The sequence below is a fragment of the Stylophora pistillata genome, chromosome 11, assembly GCF_964205215.1.
Source record: "Stylophora pistillata chromosome 11, jaStyPist1.2, whole genome shotgun sequence".
NCBI classification, from domain to species: Eukaryota; Metazoa; Cnidaria; class Anthozoa; order Scleractinia; family Pocilloporidae; genus Stylophora; species Stylophora pistillata.
Window position 1 is genome coordinate 3,682,501 of NC_142529.1, and position 20,000 is coordinate 3,702,500.

The 20,000-nt window shown below is 40.8% G+C and overlaps 1 protein-coding gene across 2 annotated transcripts in view; it reads right to left on the reverse strand.

The window, feature by feature from the left end:
• The window catches only part of LOC111323157 (uncharacterized), an 84,526-nt gene that overhangs the window by 2,964 nt on the left and 61,562 nt on the right, over window positions 1-20,000 (reverse strand). For both annotated transcript variants that reach the window (XM_088738212.1, XM_088738210.1), the window contains 37 exons: window positions 19,727-20,000; window positions 19,351-19,521; window positions 19,225-19,257; window positions 18,570-18,851; window positions 17,904-18,062; window positions 17,154-17,195; window positions 17,035-17,067; window positions 16,497-16,778; window positions 16,043-16,210; window positions 15,247-15,282; window positions 14,401-14,682; window positions 14,105-14,278; window positions 13,843-13,875; window positions 13,032-13,313; window positions 12,464-12,622; window positions 12,318-12,365; window positions 12,140-12,172; window positions 11,418-11,699; window positions 10,573-10,740; window positions 10,116-10,148; window positions 9,424-9,705; window positions 8,659-8,826; window positions 8,228-8,260; window positions 7,517-7,798; window positions 7,169-7,327; window positions 6,488-6,535; window positions 6,356-6,388; window positions 5,629-5,910; window positions 5,076-5,246; window positions 4,913-4,945; window positions 4,165-4,446; window positions 3,222-3,392; window positions 2,849-2,881; window positions 2,476-2,757; window positions 1,618-1,776; window positions 1,146-1,199; window positions 448-1,022 (listed from right to left, as the gene is read on the reverse strand). The exon at window positions 19,727-20,000 is cut by the window's right edge and continues 8 nt beyond it. In XM_088738212.1, coding sequence (XP_088594338.1) covers window positions 448-1,022; window positions 1,146-1,199; window positions 1,618-1,776; window positions 2,476-2,757; window positions 2,849-2,881; window positions 3,222-3,392; window positions 4,165-4,446; window positions 4,913-4,945; window positions 5,076-5,246; window positions 5,629-5,910; window positions 6,356-6,388; window positions 6,488-6,535; window positions 7,169-7,327; window positions 7,517-7,798; window positions 8,228-8,260; window positions 8,659-8,826; window positions 9,424-9,705; window positions 10,116-10,148; window positions 10,573-10,740; window positions 11,418-11,699; window positions 12,140-12,172; window positions 12,318-12,365; window positions 12,464-12,622; window positions 13,032-13,313; window positions 13,843-13,875; window positions 14,105-14,278; window positions 14,401-14,682; window positions 15,247-15,282; window positions 16,043-16,210; window positions 16,497-16,778; window positions 17,035-17,067; window positions 17,154-17,195; window positions 17,904-18,062; window positions 18,570-18,851; window positions 19,225-19,257; window positions 19,351-19,521; window positions 19,727-20,000 — 6,021 coding nt within the window. The remainder of the gene's footprint in view (window positions 1-447; window positions 1,023-1,145; window positions 1,200-1,617; window positions 1,777-2,475; window positions 2,758-2,848; window positions 2,882-3,221; window positions 3,393-4,164; window positions 4,447-4,912; window positions 4,946-5,075; window positions 5,247-5,628; window positions 5,911-6,355; window positions 6,389-6,487; window positions 6,536-7,168; window positions 7,328-7,516; window positions 7,799-8,227; window positions 8,261-8,658; window positions 8,827-9,423; window positions 9,706-10,115; window positions 10,149-10,572; window positions 10,741-11,417; window positions 11,700-12,139; window positions 12,173-12,317; window positions 12,366-12,463; window positions 12,623-13,031; window positions 13,314-13,842; window positions 13,876-14,104; window positions 14,279-14,400; window positions 14,683-15,246; window positions 15,283-16,042; window positions 16,211-16,496; window positions 16,779-17,034; window positions 17,068-17,153; window positions 17,196-17,903; window positions 18,063-18,569; window positions 18,852-19,224; window positions 19,258-19,350; window positions 19,522-19,726) is intronic.

The following is a 20,000-nucleotide window of genomic DNA, read 5'->3' on the forward strand; positions in this document are numbered from 1 at the left end:
AATTTTTGACGATGTCAGCCATAATTTTCTCTAAATAGCTGGAAATAAGTCCGGTAGGGTAACTGCGAGCCAAGACAATGGGCCGACCTGGGTTGTTAGGTTTGTGAATTTTAGGTAAAAAGTAAATACAAGAAGTTCCGGGAGTGGTTATGATGAGATTTTTAGCAGTGGCCGGCAATTCTTGTTTAGCTATGAGTTCGCTAATCGTATTTTTGATGGCGTTTTGATTAATGGAAGTGAGATCTTTGTCAAATTTTTGATAAAAGGAGTTGTCAGAAAGTTGCCGAAAGGAGTTGTCAGAAAGGAATAACTTTAGAATGAGGGCAACGGCCGATGAAATTGATGAGGCTACAAAACCTAGTTTTGGCGAAAGAGAGAATGGCTAAACGGAATGCTAGATCATGGAGAATGTGTCTACTGAGGTTAGGATGCAAAGGGCTAACATACCATTTCCAGGTGAATAGCCTTGGCTATTGTACCCGCTCTAGCGACCAGGCTGCTGTACGAGCGAACGACATACACGTGCTTGTTCCTGTAGGTAAAGGGTCGCAGGTATCGCTGATCAACATAACCAACCCCAATAATGAACACCTTAACGCCATAACGCCTGAACTGGGATGGAAGCCTACTGATAAGGTAGGAAGATCTTGCAGTCTGCTTGCCGCTGACTATCGCCACCAAGACCTTTCGGACGAAAGAGTACGTCGGCCTCCTTGCAAAAAAATATCGGAGAGAAGCTTGTAATCCGAGATCGACTCGCCGACCGGCTTGGTTTGGAAAGCGGATGTGATTTAAGGTTCTAAGTACCAGACCTAATGAGTTGCACTGGTTTAAACGCATGCGCAGATGTGGTCGGCTACCGTAAGTTGCCACACCAATGTGTGATTGGTGCTTGCTGATGGTGAAGCGACGGGCGATCGACTTGATAAAGGCCTTCTCAAAGTGGAAATTTCTGCGACCAACATAGCGCGAGCCATCGATCAAGAACGCAATATCAGCGGTAACACCAACGTGAGAGACACCTGTTGTATACGAAACATGAAATAAGTAGTGCTTTCACAATAGCTCCAACCTTCATGTCATTGCTTTTAAACGCATCACATCAAAAGAGAATACAGAAAAAAAGTTCATGAGTGAATACTCACTTCCAGCAGGCAATCTTGGTCGCACTGGTTTCGGACGCACTGGCCTGATTCTCACTGAAAGCGAAAAAAAGCCAAATTTTAGGAAGAACCTACCTCTAACGATACTCGAGAATAACGAATTATGTTTGAATTCATTGTATTAATGATGCATCACAAATAGTTTTCTTTTTCTCTATTCCTGTGTCCCTAAGAGGTACTCAGGTTGATAAATTACACAACGCGCTTAAGCCAGCATGGCTGTTTCGTCCAGAACATTGTGTATGAATCATGGTAATATATTGGATTTCAGTGTAAATTCATTTGAGTTATTTCAGGAATTTTGCAGTTTGAATGACAAGGCTATACGCTATCCATTCTGAAATTGACAGTGAGTAAGTACCTAGCCTACAAGTTCTGATCAGTTCGATATTCAGTTTATATGACAAGCTTGACAAGCAAAACTGGTTCAAATCGGCTAACAGCTTTTACTTACTGACGCAATTGCCCCATTTCCTGTCACGATCATAGTTGGGTGTAATAGCGCACCACCTACGATTATGCCGAGTTCTTGTGCAGCTGTTATAACGACGGCCTTTGTAAATGAACGGAAATACGCAGCAATGTCGGCTTGTGGTTCGTTTCTTGCAGTACCCTTTTTTAAATAAAGAAAATAACAACAGCTGTCAGTTTTAAGTCTATCAAAGATAAAAAAACGAAAGGTTATGATATCCACTTGATTGTAATGGAAAACCCGTGGGAGGTAAGGTTAAAACAAATAAACAAACAAACGTACAGACAAACAACAAACAGACAACCCGAAAAAAACAAGTTGCTCGTTCAAGCTGTCTAATATCATTAGCGACCTTGCTTGAAGCAGCTATCACACGATAGTGTGCAGAGTATCCACCTAAGACAGAACAAATACATACAAAAAAGGGGGCGATGAAGACAAAATTATTTTTAACGGGATTAATGATAAAGACTTCAATCACATTGAAAAAAAAAGATTCAGATGGACCAACCCTTACGTTATCTTTTTTTTGTGTCATTGTCTATTCCTTATCTTTTACTGCATATAATAATTTTGTCATCAATGATCACGGCAGTGCACAGATCGCACCTAATGTGCGTCCTAAAGAAAACGCATACGCGCCCGAGTATGCCACAAGGTCTCCCTGGAATTTAGTGGTGGCGCATGCGTATCAGATCAGTATGCGGTAGGTCGTCAGATGAACTCTTGTTGAGACCGCAGGCTCTTCTTTTTTTTCTTCCACGTTCGTAACATACGAGTTAAACGCCTTTACTGCCATTTTATTTCTTGTGAAAAGGTTTGAAGCCCGTCAAAACTTACCTCTTACGCTGTAAACATCATTAGCCCACGGACCACCTTTGCCGTTCCTACACCGATTGGATCGTCCATACTTCCTGTAAGTCAAGTGAGCTCTTCGACCTGTAGCACACCATCCCTGATGTTGTACAGCGAACACACTGTATCCCCATCTCATGGCTACCAAAGCGCATTTGGTAATGGCGTCCGCTCTTCTTCGGTAATAGCCTTTGAGGATAGAATCTCGACCTTCCGCTGGGGGAATGGCACGTCGACTAGTGTCTCGGAAACATCCAATAGTCTTGGCTGAAGAAGAAAGTATGTCAATTTTAAATTCAATTTTCTTACCCAGAGAGGGAAGCAAAAGAATAAACTCTCAGACAAAAACCTCGCTTACCGCTGACTCCCGTGGTAATTCGTATGGGTGGAGCTGATGACGACAAAACAAAGTGCAAAATGTTTAATTTTGTGACGCCTATTTAACACTTAATCGAAGCCTAAGTACTGAAAGGACAGCAAGACTACGGATACACTAAGAATATTCGTTTCAAAAGTTGATCATGGGTTTTATTTAGAAAGACAAATTCAAAGGAAAAAAAAAAACAACAAGAACCTGACAAGCCCTCTTCTACCAACTCCCCCTACCCTAACCTTGAAAGAAATGCAAGTAAGGTATTATCGTGGAAACCTTCCTGAAGGAAGAGCCTGAAACAATTCTTGGAAATTACAGGGGTGCATACCAATAAATGAGTAACTAGGAGGTTTCTTACATCGTTTTCCTCTGCAGTATCCCCAAGGTGTTCCCCTCCGAAATCCTCCAGGAGCGATTGGGCACCACGGCCTTGTGTTTCCAAGTCTAGTACACGAATAGTGTCGGCGGCCGCGATATACAAACGGAAACACGCAGCAGTGACCTCGAGTAGTCTTCTGACGACATGTTCCTAGGATAAAGAATCATAGAAAATACAGCAAGCCATAGCAAGCATGCAATAAGATTCCACTGAGGCTTTTTGAAATGGTTTGAGCTTTCAGTTTCTTGCTAAGTTATTGCTGACAAGTTTACATATAAAACGCAATAACCCCCAAATCAGTGCATGAATCTGTTGACTGTTCTAAATTTTCAAGAAACAGACAGAAAAGAACGGAATATCGCCAAAGGAAGACGAGCAGAATGCGGTAAAAACATGGCCTTTTTTTATCGTGTGTGACTTCATCGTGAGACAACCGAACGTACCTTTTTTTAAGATATGGAAAGAAAAAATTTGTTTCATTTTTGTTGCATTATATTTCAACTACGCTTTTTGTACTTCAAAGGTGGTACAAACCTTAGATTATAGCATAACCAAAGTAAAGCGCGCGCTCTGATTGGTTAATTTAGTCTCCACTATTTGCCCATGGGTGTACGCTGCTAACGTGAGCAAATGCAAAGACTTGTTTCCGCGCTTGTTTTTTTCTGGTCACGTAAGATGTTGGGTGAAAGGGAAGTCTTTTGCTAAAATGTATCAATCTTGTGTTATAAATCAAATGGTAAGCACCACAGCGTACAGTATTGAGTTATGGATGCACCTGGGAGGTTTGCTAAGCACGAAAGAAGCCAGAGTCGCTACGCTTCTTTCGTGCTTTGCAACCTCCCGCGTACATCCACAACTAAAAAGTGTACGCTGTGGTGTTCACCATTTGTTAAATCTGTTGATCATTTGTGCAAATCAATACCTGACACTCTGTAAACATCATTGGCCCAAGGCCCTCCCTTGCCATTCCTACACCTGTTGGATTTTCCATATCTTGCAAAGGTTCTGTGAGCCTGCGGTCCTGACGCACACCATCCACCGTCCTGAACACCAAACACGGTATATCGCTGACTAGCTGCAGTCAAGGCGCATAATTTGATGGCGTTTCTTCGCAATTTATAGTTTCCTCTCAAAAGGCGACTTCTCCCGTCCAATTGTGGTATAGCCCGCCGAGCTGTGTCTCTATAGCAACCAATTCTTTGAACTGGAGAAAAAAACACGGGGTTTACGCTTAAATAAATGAAAACAAAAGAGGTAAAATCGGTGAATTATAGGTTCGGTGATTCAAGTGAAGGGTGATGTTGTTCAGCGAATGACACAGGCATGGACTGAGAAATAAAATTTTCTTCGTTCATGCCTGTTTCATTCACTGAATAACATCATTTTCCTTCAAAAGAAGACATCTTTATTAAAAAAATCAAAATACTAGCATAAGCTTTACCTAGAAATACGAAAATCATGTCGTGAGTTTATGTAAAAAATCTGTATATTTATGCGCCAAGATCATTTTGATTAAAAATAAAAAATTCATTTAGTCGACAAAAGACTAATCAAAGCTTTATATATATTTCTATAGAAGTAGAAAGCTTTTCCGTAAAAGTTTTACGAAAAGATAATTAACAGCACGACATAAATAATAATCGTCTACAAAATGAAATAAAATAACTTACTCCTTATTGAGGGTGTGACCTTCACAGGCCGTACTGCAATCAAGAAGACAAATCCACGTTAAATATTTGTTACTTTCTAATGCATAGCAAGTACAAACTTCCCCTGCAGAAAAGACCAAACAAAATAAGTTGTCTCCAAGGGCGAGACAAATGTGTCTCTAACCTCCTAGTCCTCCGCAATATCCCCACAGTTTATCCACATCATAGCTTGGAGTAAGGGCGCACCACGGACGACCTCTGGAGCGGACTTGGGAGCAGCGGTTGTAACGTCTGCCGCGGTAAATAAACGGGAACACGCAGCAGTTCTGGCTCGTCGTTCTTGTTCTGCAGGAGCCTGAAACGAGTTGAACCGCGTAGATTCAGTAGTGTACACTAATCATTATCCCGCCTTCTTTAAAATACCTTGTAAACTTATTCTTCGCAACACTGACGAAATTGATTGCGGCATTTGCCAAGAACAAGATAAAAAATTCATCGAAATGGCTTTAGCATGTGTAAAACTATTTTAACAGATGGTGCATCTGAATTCTTCAACTTCTTTGTTGATTTGCACGAAAGATAAAAAAGGTGAAAGTTTTGAAGATTAAATGGTACAGACAAAATAATGTCTAGAAATGGTTCCCTGTTTGAATCAGAATGCAGTGCAGTAAATCACCCACAAAAGATCGCTTTTATCTAAGAATTTCCCCAGAAAACAAAATATCGTTTTCTCTTACCTCTCAAAACGTAGACATCATTGGCCCAAGGTCCCCCCTTTCCATTCCTACATCTGTTAGATCTTCCGTATTTCCTGTAGGTTAAGTGTCCTGTCCTGGAAGCAGCACACCATCCCCCATGCTGCACTGCGAACACTCTAAAGCCTCGTTTTTGTGCAGCCAGAGCACATTTTCTAATGGCGTACTTCCGTCGACGATAACTTCCCTTAAGAAGACGACTTTTGCCTTCTAGTGGAGCTACGGCTCGTCGGCCTGTGTCTCTGAAGCAACCAATGTTCTTTGCTGTATAAAAGATTTGGAAAAAAAAGATGACATGGAAAATTAAGTTTTTTGTACTTTTATAACTGTGAAAATGGAATCTCAAAGGCGGATCTAAAGAATTCAATAAAGGAGGCCGGAAAATCATGGCAAGAGAACAGACTCGCTCCACAACATTAGTTTCATAAACATCCATACATATCGTTTACAAAATAAATAAATTAAAGTAAAGTGGAGAGTGCACCCCCACTACTATCATCTTTCCAACTAAACTCACTCATATAGATTCAACTAGGAAGCACGGACAGTTCCTCAACGTATGGCATATTCTTTTCTTTTTTTTAACTCTGTATGCTCTGTCAGCTTTGAAAGTGGCAAACACAGCTGTTTACAAAAGAATGGAACAATTTCCATCGCGCAAAAGAATTAGTAACCTAGTTATTACGAATGTTTTCAAAGCGATACAAACCTCTTAATCCAATGGTGATTCTTACAAGTGTTCCTGTAGACAAAAACAAAAATAAGAAAAATGAATTGCCAAGATATTTTTACCAAATAAAAAGAGTGAAGTGCAAGTACATGTTCCAAGTATAATTCTTACCTGGCCTAACTGGTCTAACCGGTTTCACAGGTCTTACTGGGCGACGTCCTAAGAAAGATAAATTAGAATAATCATGTTATCTTTTCATATCACAGCTGAGAAGTCCACAGTCTACCTCCCTATGTAAGAGATCTTGCCGCTGGCTAAAAAGACAGCAGGCTCTTGTATTTAAGTTTTTGCCCGACGATCCCTTTCCCGGGTCTATTACATTATTGACAGGCACTTACGGAAAACATCATTGAAACCCCTGAGTCTTGTGATTAATCTTCACAATGATTTTAAAAAGTTGAAGCAGAAAAGCTGTAGCAGACATCACTTCGACCAATAATAGAGGAAAGGACCGTTGAAAGCGACAAACCAAACTCTAAAGAGACATTGTGTAATAAACAGTTTTAAAATGTGAAAATGATAAAAATTCCTTAGCGAGCTCTAATTTCTCCTGACCAATTAATTATCAATTAATCATCAATTAATCATCTCCTGACCAATTAATCATCTCCTGACAAATTAATCTTCTCCTTGCAAAGTTGATACAATCAATATCCAGGAGAAAGGTGATAAAGAAGAATGTCAGCAAGGTGATATTTTGTTTTATTTAAAACCAAATTCTTGGTGCTAAAATATAAGAAACGAATGACATATAAAGAGAAGAATCAGGGGGTAAAAGGGTCTGAAACATACCAGCACAGTTGCCCCATTTCTTGTCTCTGTCATAATTGCTGGTCAGTGAGCACCATGGACGATTGTGATTCTTTTTAGTGCAGCTGTTATAACGGCGGCCTTTGTAGATGAACGGGAACCTGCAGCAGTAGCGAGAAGTCGTCCTCTTTCGGCACCTCCCTACGAAAACAAAGCGAGAGCTTTATTAAGCAGGCCTACTTTAGGCGGAAATACTGTGTTTAGCGGAAACCAATTTAAGTCCCATTTTTTTTCTCGTTTTACTTTTCATAGAATTGTCTGATCGTCCGTGCGAGAGTATCCTTGAGAAGGACTGTTCATATCACGATGTGACAATCTCTTTGGCCTCACCTCGAATGAAATACACATCATTGGCCCATGGGCCTCCCTTTCCATTCCTACACCGGTTGGATCGTCCATACTTCCTGTAAGTCAAGTGAGCTCTTCGACTTGTAGCGCACCATCCCTGATGTTGTACAGCAAAAGCGACGTGGCCAAGCCTCAAGGCAACTAGAGCACATTTGTCAATGGCGTCGGCTCTTCTTCGGTAATAGTCCCGAAGTAGAATATCTCTGCCGTCCATTCCAGGAATAGCTCGACGACCAGTGTCACGCCAGCAGCCACCTGACTTGACTGAAAATAGAGGTCAGCATATTTTTAAGGTTAAAACTTCGCCTTTTGGTCTGGTGTACTTAAAAATCAAAATCTGACGAATTTTACAACGACCTCGCAATGAAGAGTGGATGAAATCTATCGTTTTAATTTTGGTAGTTCTGGCATGACTTATCTTTCTATACATATCACAAATTAAGTGGCTGATTACTGTCGCCGAATACAATGAACGCATTACGCGAGAGCGACAGATTTGCCTATTTGTGAGATAACATCAGTTTTCACAAAAACTGGTATTTCAGGAGTTTAGACGACCTTAAATTACGCTTTAGTACAATTCCGTTAGAGGGAAGATAGCTTCAACGATCACTGTGTCATTTATCTCATAACGGAGCTGTTCATGTTCATAAAAATATTTCTTTAGAAATATGACAAAAAAAAATTACATACCTATCACTCCAGTTGTCACCTTTATTGGCTTGGCTGAAAAGATCAATCGTAAGACAACTGGTTTATGTTTTGTAGATAATTAAAAAAATTCAATGAAATCAGGTGAAGACCCTGCTTATGATTATATGAAGGAAAGCTGACAAAGCCAGATGCACATAAAACAGGCAAGTAAGGATGGAAGTTCAACCATGAAGACAAGACACAGACAAAACAACAAGACAAAGACATACAACTGAAAAAAAAAACTGCGAGTTACCGAGGACGTAGTGTATAGCTGACCAGAAGGACATACATGAATAGAATAAAACACGGATGGATACAGAAAGACACAAATAGAGAAATACAAATCAAAAGTGAACAAACTGAAAAAACAGAGAAACAAAAGAACGTAGACATTGGGAACAAACAAGAAGCAAATTAATATGACTTACGTCTTGCTCCACCCCTGCAGTAACCCCACAGTTTGTTCGTCCTAAAGTCAGGAGTAATTGCGCACCATTTTTGGCCACGTCTGTTTGTAGCGCAACCTCTGTATCGACGCCGGTGATACGTGAATGGTACACAGCAATAGCCAGTTGTAGTGCGAAGACGACACTTTCCTAGTGAGGCAAAATCATATGATCACCGAATTATGAGAAACAGGAAAAGGTTATGAGAGAATTTATCAGTTACGATGAGGTCAACAGAAGGTTTTGGCTGGTGAGGAACCATTAATGATGATAAAAATAACAATAATAACAATAATAATAATAATAATAATAATAATAATTAATTACGAGTATTTATACAGTACATAAGTACCGATAGTACCGATAGCTCGGTGAGACAAGTAAAGTGCACCTTATATGAGTTTCACAAACCGAAATTATTAACCAAAACGACCAATCAGAATGTAGAATCGATTCATGACCGGTAAATCATTTAACTTTTACTTTCAGTTGCTTTGCTTTTTCCCGCTTTGCACGAATGGCGCGGATAATTTTCCGGACCGTGATCCGTATCGTAAAAAATGGACCGGTGACGACTGCACGATTAACCAATTGCATTCGAAGATTCCGGCCGGCTAAGATGCTTTAGAAAAAAGAAATACGATTCTGGTATGAGTCGATCAATAAATCAGACTGCTACACAGTTCTTGATAGTTATGTCGTTCACATGATAAACGTAACTAAAATAGATACATAATTATATCAAACCTGAGATTCTGTAAACATCATTCGCCCAAGGTCCTCCCTTTCCATTCCTGCATCTGTTTGATCGGCCATACTTGGCGTAGGTTCTGTAAGCCCGTGGATCCGATGCACACCAGCCGCCATGTTGGACTCCAAACACCGTAAAACCAAATCGAGAGGCAGCCAAGGCACACTTAGCGATGGCTTTCTTTCTCCTCTGGTAATTTCCTCTAACGAGCAACAGTTTGCCGTCCAGTGGTTTGATAGCTCGGCGAGATGTATCACGGAAGCAGCCGATTCTTTGGACTGCAAGAGTAAAGATGACACGTTATAAGCCAGGAATCACCTGACACATTTTGTATAGCTCTCTTGCAACTGCGGGAGAACAGTAAGGAAATATTATTAACCAAAACTGATCGCGGGGGCCAGGGAATTGCCAAGTAAGAATAGTTACGAAAGAAAATTTGCTTGAAATTTGCAGGTAAAAACTATATAATTAGTTCTCTTATTTAGCTCGTCCCACTGAGAAAACAAAAAAACTAGAGATTAAAAAGAGGACGTTCAATAAGGGTCACCCCTATTATACCATCCGTCGATCACATTTTTTTAACAAAAAATCCTCGAAGGTCATCCAAACATTCAAAATAAGCAGTAAAAAACAAAAACGCAAGAAAAAAAAAAGAAAACATTAAGAGATCAAAACAAGTAATACTTACTGCTAATATATGGAGCGATCTTTGTGGCAGGAACTAAAGAAATAAAACCGGTATACAAAGTGTCATTTTGAGTAGTTTTTTTTCCCTTTCACTTTCAAGAAATTCGTAAAATAAAAAAACGTTTACGGAGAAGGTAGAAATTCTTTGTAAAACCAAGGAGAAAATGGAAATGAAATTAGGTGTGACGAAATTAAGTCTACTATGCGAGTACGCTGGTGTGCTCGATGGCGTTTTCCTTTATACCATAGCTAACATCAGTATGCACATTCTCCACACTGTTCTTGATACATTTCTTAAGATGCTGACAAGGAGAATTTGTTTCACAATCAAGAGTTCCTTTACTTGGTGATCATTTGTTCTATTCTCGTGACCTAAATGTTTGATTCAAGCGTGATATTGTAAGGAGAAATTAGATGTTGTCGCTCCTAGGGGTTAAGCGGTTAACAAAAAGCTGTACCTCCGCGGCCACGACAGTATCCCCACAGTTTATCCACGTCATAATTAGGAGTAATAGCGCACCAGGGCCGCTTAGAATTGACTCTTGAACAGGTGGTGTATCTTCTGCCTTTGTAGACAAACGGAAACACGCATGCGTTGTTGCGTGTAGTTCGAGCGCGAGCAGAACCTAGAGGAGTAACAGCTAAAATTAATCACTCTGGTTGGCTTGGAAGGTAGGAGAAGAATATTGAAAGAGAATTAATCCAATAGGATTGGATATCTTTTTATCCCGGTAGAAGAGACGACGACAGATTTTCACACAATCTTTCAATGAAGAATTCAGTAGCGAAGATTCAAGTAACTTACAAAAGTTCTGAAAACCTTCTTTCCCTTACCCCCCGACCCGTTTGAATCAAGTATTTTAAATGATGAAGATACCCACTTAGAGTTAGGTCGGCGCCAAGGCGTGATATGCAAAATACTTATGTTCTTTGGGGCCGAGTCGTTCTAAGGCGGTTGAAGCTACTCTAAGCTGACCTACAGTCGCTGACAAATTAAATGTTTCTCTACTCCCCTGTAAGTATTTTAAGCAACAAGAGAAGGTAAATAAAGTACTTCTTCCCTCCTCGTACCCCTCAATCGGCGCTGTTGACTAAAGCGCAAAACTTCATTGTAAGTGCAGTTGTCTCATTTATTCTGAATGCGAAGGTTGATTTTGATTACTCTTGAGGGATTCACTTGAGATTAAGATGTAAACATTCCGGAGTGAAAAGGCCAAAGGAAATCCAAAACCTCCTAGCAAATCTGCAAAAGTTAATTAAAAACTAGTTGGTTGACTCAATCCGAAAGAGAAGTTCTTGTTACCTTTCAGGACGTAAACTGTGTTTGCCCATGGTCCTCCTTTTCCATTCCTACACCTCTTTGATCTGCCATATCTTCCGTACGTTCGATAAGCGAATCTGGACGAAGCACACCATCCCTGGTGTTGTATTGCAAAAACTCTGTATCCTCGCCTTTCTGCAGCGACACCGCATTTCTGAATCGCGAACTTTCTTCGTCGGTAATTTCCTTTCAGGAGGCGGCTCCTGCCCTCCATAGTTGGTATCGCTCGATGACCAGTGTCCCTAAAGCAACCGATAGGTATGGCTAGAAGAGGAAAAAAAGTTTTAAGTCTGTCATCAGTAACACTATTAATCTTGTTCTCCATCCGTCGGTAAGCTTGTTTATTTTTGGTTCATTCTTATCCTTCTGGTCTAAATTTCTTACTCAGAAATAATATCCATAACAAACAAAAACAAAACAAAACAAAACAAACAAAGAGAAAAAAAACCAAAAAAGGAACGTGGGCTCATACGTCATTTATGTCTGTCAAACCAAGTGGGAGGGGGAGGGCAAATTTGCTGAGGGACACCCTCACGATTGCAAAAGAAGTGTCCCCTTGGGAGAGGTACTAGTGAATAGGTTATAAGAACATCTTAATCAGTCGGATCCAAAGTGTGTTTCCCTTGAATGGAAGAGTCTTCTAAATAGAAGTGTCCTAAGGGAGAAGAGTTACACTTTAAATTATTCAGAGATCTAAGATTTACCTTTCAAACCGATGGTGATTTGAACAATACGTGCTGCAAAGAAAAGAAAAGAGATGTTATAGGAGAAAACAACGGAACAAAAAATTAATTACAACGTGTCTCAACTCTGTTTGAAACATCAGGAGATACTGCTCTGAGGACTGCACGAGAGTAACACAAAAATACACAATTAACTAACCTTTATTGGGTGGAATGATTGGTTTCACTGGTCGGACAGGTTTACGCGCTGAAAAGAAATGCGAATACGTTAAAAAAGAAAAACATAAAAACAACACCAAGTCATAATAACAATTCCCTTTTTTCTGACGTAAACAAAACTCTTACTGGCACAGTTGGCCCATTTCCTGTCACGGTCATAGTTAGAAGTTAAAGAACACCATGGACGATTATGCTTTTTTCTTGTACAACTGTTGTAACGACGGCCTTTGTAGATAAACGGCAGCGAACAACAATAACGTGTAGTTGTCTTTGCTCCACAGGATCCTAGAAGGGAAATTAAAGAACGTGTGCTTAATGCTAACTGATTGATAGACAAGTTGGAAAAAGGAGATCAAAACATATCTTACAGGGAAAAATTTTTTCAATGGAATGTCTAAATATGAATATTGTCGCACTAATTTGTCTGTCTGTTTGTTTGTAAACCGTAGAACACAGCGCTAACAATTACAGCATTAAAAAGGCAAACCCCAACACACTATCAGATGAGTGAAGGAGGACAAAAGCGAAACACAAAGCATACTTAGCAAAGGATTACTATCCGTTTCCACCAAGCTGCGCGTTAAGCCAAGTCCTGCTAAGTAACGCGAATTACTTAGGTGGCTCCCCATTGAAATCAGCAAAATGACAAGAAAATTTATTGTAACTATTGTATCCAACAGTACGAAGTACTTACCATATACTCTGTACACGTCATTAGCCCACGGTCCTCCCTTTCCATTCCTACACCGATTGGATCGTCCATATCTCCTGTACGTCACGTGAGCTCTTCGACCCGTAGCGCACCATCCTTGATGTTGGACAGCAAACACCTTGGCTCGGAGCATCAAAGCAACAAGAGCGCACTTCTCAATGGCGGCTTTTCGTGATCGGTAGTAGCCTTTTACTAACGAGTAACGACCGTCCACTCCTGGAATAGCTCGCCGAGCAGTGTCTTTGAAGCATCCAAGTGGTTTGACTAAACGGAGTTATCAAGGAAAATGGGGGAAAAAAAAAGGTTAATTAACGTTTACAGTAGAGGGGAAGGGAGAGTGGCAAATCTGAGGGCATAGCCAAGGGGGGAGGGGGAGCAAAGAAAAAGGTAGAGAGAGGGAGAGGGGAGGTAGTGGGATACAGATATACCCAATTTTCCCCCATGGAATCTTCAATTCCAAATATTAAGAATTTGCTTACGTGGACTCGTGAATATACACGATACCTAATGGCTGAGATCCACTAAGAACAAAATATATATATGTGTTGCGTTTAGGAAATACCGTACACCTGATTTAAAAAAGACCCCGAAAATCTAAATATCCTAAGCACCTGAAAAGGCCTGCATAACACAAGACACTCTTAAATTAATCCGATAACAAAATCTTAGAATAGAAGGGAAGATTGAATGAATAATAATACCCAACTTGATGCATTTTTTTTTTGTCGAATTCCAAAACCGAAAGCAGCGGATGGCGAGAGGAAGTTGGTTTAGTAAATATTTGAATACTTACTGACAACTCCACTTGTGATTCGTGTCGGTGGAGCTGTTGACAAAATAAATACGTTCATTTAATTACTTTCATTGTAAACCCTCCTTACCAACCGAGTTCGAAGTCTGTACTTTAAGTTACGGACCGAGTTCATTCAGCTCGGTTTTCTAGCCCAAGCGCTAAGGGTGCTTATGTGACTGTGGATATCACATAAACACTATCTTACGAATAACTCAAAAATATAAATAAACAACCAAACAAACTTCACAAGATGACATCGTACTTCGATATCCTCTACAGTATCCCCAAGGTTGTCCTTTGCGGTAGCCTGGGAGGGTTGGACACCAGGCCCTCCTCAGTCGACTTCCACGTGCTGTACATGACCTGTATACGCGCCCACCATACCGGAACGGGAACACACAGCAGTGGCCTGTAACGGTACGCTGCTTACACCTTCCTGTGAAAAGAAATATATTGTGGGTTGTAAAACAATTTCCTCTCCTTCCAGAAGAGCAGGTTAGGAGCTGTGCGAGTTTCCTGTGCGAAATCGATAGCATCGTAGCTAAAAAGTGTAAGCACCTGAAATCCTGTAGACATTATTAGCCCATGCTCCTCCTTTTCCATTCCTACACCTGTTTGACCGGCCATACTTTGCATAGGTTTTATAGGCATAACGTCCTGATGCACACTGTCCGCCATGTTGGAGTCCCATGTAGGAGTAGCCACGTTTTATGGCAACTAAAGCACATTTTTGAAGGGCGTATTTTCTTCGCTGGTAGTTTCCTCTTAAGAACGGGCTTCGGCCTTCAATTATCGGGATGGCTCTGCGCCATGTGTCTTTGTAACATCCTATACTTTGGACTGAAGGAAAAACATGCGAAAGAAAAGGTTATTGGAACCCAGTTTTGATAATAAACATACATTTCAAACCTAAAAGGGTATCATTTAAGGGTAAAAGTTGATGCGAGGCAATTCATTCTCTATGTGGTCCGCGTGTAAAAAATCTTTTAAAAGATCCATGAATCTTGACATGAAATTTTTTGATTCGCACTAAAGACAGAGATGTTTATCCTTTGTTTGTCTTCACCAAGGAAACTTGCATAGAAAAAAGCGAACTAACAAAGAACAGTTGAAACAGACAGGGCAGCCATGCCACGTACGAGAGCACCGTACACTTTTCTTAGAAAAAAATTCGGCCATTTTTTTTAGAACACTGTCCAAAATTCTTTTTAGAATGACTTCACGGAGTCATCGGCAGTCACCTTCAAAGCTGACCTCTTCTCTCACCAAGAAAGATTTCCTTAAGTTACTTAAATGGAAGCAAAATTTTCAGGAATACTTAACTACAAAATAAATTAACGGTAAGACCGAAGGGAATATTACAGAGAGTTATTCTCACCATAAATACTGAGTTATTTTACTCACGTGTTATCGAAGTGGTAATCCCAATTGGACGCACAGCTGTTTTAAGAGAAAATTGTGCAAAGTTTAGTCGATTTTTTTTTTCTTTCTAACAGTAACAAGAGTTTAACGCCCAAGTCGCAAATGGAGGTCAGGTGCCCAAGGGGCCTGGGAGCTGCAACCGCAGTCGCACCCAAGGCACTAGAATACCTGATTGGCCTGCCCAACCCGCAACCCAGCCACGAGCTCCCCCGCGCCGAGCACCCGTCACACTAGAGCCGGAAGGCTTAGTGGAAGAGAAAATGAGGAGACAAAAATAAGATAGAAAATAAATACATCAACAAATATAACCAAATAAAAACTCCCTAAACAAAAGCAAAATGGGAAGGGAGGGAGGGAACACCGAAAAGCTATCCTCACGGACGACAACGCCACGCCAACGTACAGCCAACACAAAGCAAGTACATGGGAGAACCAGCACATGCACAGATAGAGGTAACCGCTGGACACAGCCCACCCCAGTCTACGAACAGCCACAATGTTGCTACAACGCTACGGAACCCACACAAACGCCTGGCAAACGCTAACCGAGTGCTAATACGCTAACAGTACGCCAACCAAACGCAACAGAACAGATTTGCTCCTAGTCGTTAACTATGTTAAACTCCATTTAACAAAATGCAAACATAGGTGAGAAAGAATTCTCCTTCAAGGAAGAACACAGCGTTTTTACCACGCAGAATTAAGAGGGAACTACATCAACTTAGCGGAATGTCATTATGTCTACGGTAAACAGACTAGTCTTTAACACATTCCTTACGTTTTCTCCCTCCGCAGTACCCAAATAGCTTATCGTGATCGTAATTTGGTGTACTGGCGCACCATGCTCGTTTGGAGTTGACTCTGGTACAGCGGTTGTATCGTCTGCCCTTGTAGATGAATGGGAACACACAGCAGTTTCCAGTGGAAGAGCGCACACGGCATGAACCTATCAATAGGAAAGGAAAAAATAAATTAGTAAGAAGGTATAAAGAGGTTATAAAAAGGCCATCTCCGAAATGCCCAGAGCCTTGAGGTTCAGTGCGGAACGCTTGATATGAATATCAGTTTTCATTGTAATGCTAATAAAATTTGCGTATTCAGGAAAGGTTTCGCAATTGATCTCATTTAAGAAACGAAAGTCTTTGAAACTCGGAAATAGCTTATTGAACAGAAAGGCATAGGAATGGGAAAACAAGAAAAATCTTCAGAAGAGATACGAGTAAGACGGATACCTCTGAGTACATAGACATCGTTGGCCCAAGGTCCTCCCTTTCCATTCCTACATCTGTTAGATCTCCCGTATCTTCCATAAGTGAGATGAGCTCTCCTTCCTGAAGCACACCATCCTCCATGTTGCACAGCGAATACTCTGTGTCCCTTTGCATAAGCCGCCAGAGCACATTTCTTGATAGCATATCGCCTTCTACGGTAATTTCCTTTAAGAAGGCGACTTCTACGCTCCAAGGTTGGTATGGCTCGTCGGCCAGTGTCTTTGTAACAGCCGATACCCTTGGCTAAGTGGAAACAAGTTGCATCAGGCAATGAACAAAAAACAAAAATCTTTCCAAAGTAACATTAATTAAAAAAAAGTTTAATTTCCTGCCGTGTCATATAACGACCACCTACTCCTACCTCAGCCAAAAAAAAAAAAATTAAGTTTAAACCAATTTTTGCAAAGAATTAAGCGAGGAATATACAATTCAAACTGAAAAAAAGGACAGCCTGACAAACAAATGCACCAAAATAGACAAACGTTCGAAGTATACTCACCAACTAAGTTAACTGTTACTCTTACAGTTTTTCCTGAAATACATAGATATTATAGAAATAAATCAATTGAATCCCTTTTGAGTTCAGCCATTTATTTTCAAATAAAATGAAGTTCTCACCCGTTGGACGAACTGGACGAACAGGTTTGACCGGTCGGCGACCTAAAAAGTGAAAAATATACATATTTAACAATCATTCCACCAGCGCGTTGGATATGAGATGATAGATAGCCAACGAGGCGCGTAGCGCCAAGTTGGCTATAATCATCTCATATCCAACAAGCGCGAGTGGAATAATTGTTTTATTATAAAAAACGCCCCCAAGATATTAGACAAATCTTCTCGACTTTATTTTGTAGGAAGAAACCGGATGGTACAAGGTACAGATATTAGATTATGGTATATTGGCTCATATACCATGATGGCTAAGCCAATCAAAAGTCTTGAATTGCATTATACAGTGATCCAGTTTTTAATAAATCTATTTATCTCTGAAACTGTCTGACCTTATTTTTCAAATGCCAAACATTTACCAGAGGAAAAAGCTCCATATGATTGCTCACTCACTTTGGAACCCCTAAAAAATATCGCAAATTTTCACCCAACTTGAAAACCACAGAGAGAAGCATGTTCGTACGGAGCTGGAGTGGTCTTATTACAAGAGCGAATGGTGTTCTGCTCTCGGTAGTAGTAAGAATTAGACACACCCACACAGTTGGAAACAATAAAAAACATGGCAAATTTTTCCCCAACTTGACAACCATGGAGAGAGACGGATGATCAAACGCAACTAGAGTGGTTTTGTTACATAAGACTCACTTCAAGAGTGAATGGCATTCTGTTCTCAGTAAAAGTAACAATTAGACTCACCCGCACAGTTACCCCATTTCCTATCCCGATCGTAATGGCCTGTAATAGCACACCACGGCCGATTGTGGTTTTTCCTTGTACAGCTATGGTAACGACGACCTTTATAGATGAACGGAAACACACAGCAGTAGCGAGATGTCGTTCGCTTCCGGCAATGTCCTGCGATTAGAAAACAAAATGCGGAATTACTAGACTTACTAAATTAATGGCGGTTAAAAAAATAATCATTACAAACTTGGACTATTTTTCCCCTTCCGATATTTTTATTCACGATGAGCGTTTTCATTTAGGGAGGGAAAGGAAAGTTATGTGGAAGGGGGAGTTCGCCCATCCCCCCCAATCAGGGCATGATTTAAGCTTCACTTGACCCCCTAATAGACACCACTTTAGAGAAAACCAGCGTGGGCTTAAAATGTTCTTGGACCACTCATCACTCACTTCTTGGACCAACCCATATGGACCTTATGGGCCTTGCAGCCAATGACATCGCAGCATTACCGACATCTATCAGTTTGAAAGAACCTGACTTAACACATTCGACTCACAAAACTCTGTCCCACTTGACTTTTGTAAAGATTTCCGCTTTCAGATAAATTTCTTCAATAAAAGTTAGTTGTTTTTCAGTCCTGCCCTCACCCGAGCGATCACCTTAACCCGACAACTTACCGTACACCCGGTACACGTCATTAGCCCACGGTCCTCCCTTTCCATTCCTACATCGAGTGGACCGTCCATACTTTCCGTAGGTCAAGTGAGCTCTTGAACCTGTAGCGCACCATCCCTGATGTTGAACTGCAAAAGCTACGTAACCAAACCTCATAGCAACTGCAGCACATTTCTTGATGGCGTCCGCTCTTTTACGGTAATATCCTGTTACTATTGGGTAACGACCGTCCACTCCTGGGATAGCACGGCGACCAGTGTCTTTGAAGCATCCCAGTGACTTGACTGTAAAAAGAGGAAAGATTAAACTCGCGTAAATCTTAATCCTTAACACCATTATGCGTGTTCTCTATACATTTCCTAATGAGCTGAGAATGAGAATTTGTTTAACAGTCAAGAGCTTCTTCAGTCGGTGATCATTTCCTAGATTCTCGTGTAATTCAGGGCTGACATTGTAAAGAGAATTTAGTTGTTAGTTACTCTCAGAGGATAAAGGATTAAAGAGGTCTAGATGTACTCTTAAAATTTTCTCCTTCTGTACATATCCCGTTGGGTGTCACGATCTAACCCCAAGTAATCGTCTAGAACTGTCTCCAGCTGTAAAAGACTTCAAAGTCAATAAGTTTACAAATCAAAGACAAGTCGATGTTAAACTTACCAACAACTCCAGGAGTGATTCTGATAGGTGGAGCTGTAGAGGAAATAACAGGGAGGGGAGGGTTAGTAATGTAATCCGATCTTGAGAGTTAACTGTTAAAATAACAGTAAAAACCAAGCGCCTTACATTTTCTTCCTCCCCTGCAGTACCCCCAAAGTTTGTTTCTTCTATAGTCTGGAGTAATTGCGCACCATCTCCGGCCATTTCGAGCCCTGGCGGGACGGTTGTATCGACGCCCTCGATATACGAACGGGAATGAACAGCAGTTGCCTTTTGTAGTACGATACCTGCAAGTTCCTGTAGTGAGAAAAAAAAACCCATAGGAGTGATCGAAAACAAGTTACTTACTAAATAAATACACGTTTTATAAAATTTATGCTTTAGCAGAGGGCCTGGTTCCCGAAATGAAGGTCTTAAGATATGGTGGCGAAACAAAACAGGGAATGCTTCGATATTTAATGTATGACACACTTGTTGGTTGTTTTCAAAGTGCATCACCCACCTGCTATTCTATAAACATCATTAGCCCAAGGTCCACCTTTGCCATTCCTACATCTATTTGATCGGCCGTACTTCGCATACGTCCTCCCAGCATGCGGTCCTGTGGCACACCAACCACCATGTTGGATTCCAAACCATTTGTATCCCCGTGCTGCAGCAACAAGCGCGCACTTGCGAATGGCTAATGGACGGCGCTGGTAGTTGCCTCTTAACAGCACACTTCTGCCATCCATTTGAGGGATTGCTCGGCGAGATGTGTCCCTGAAGCAACCGAC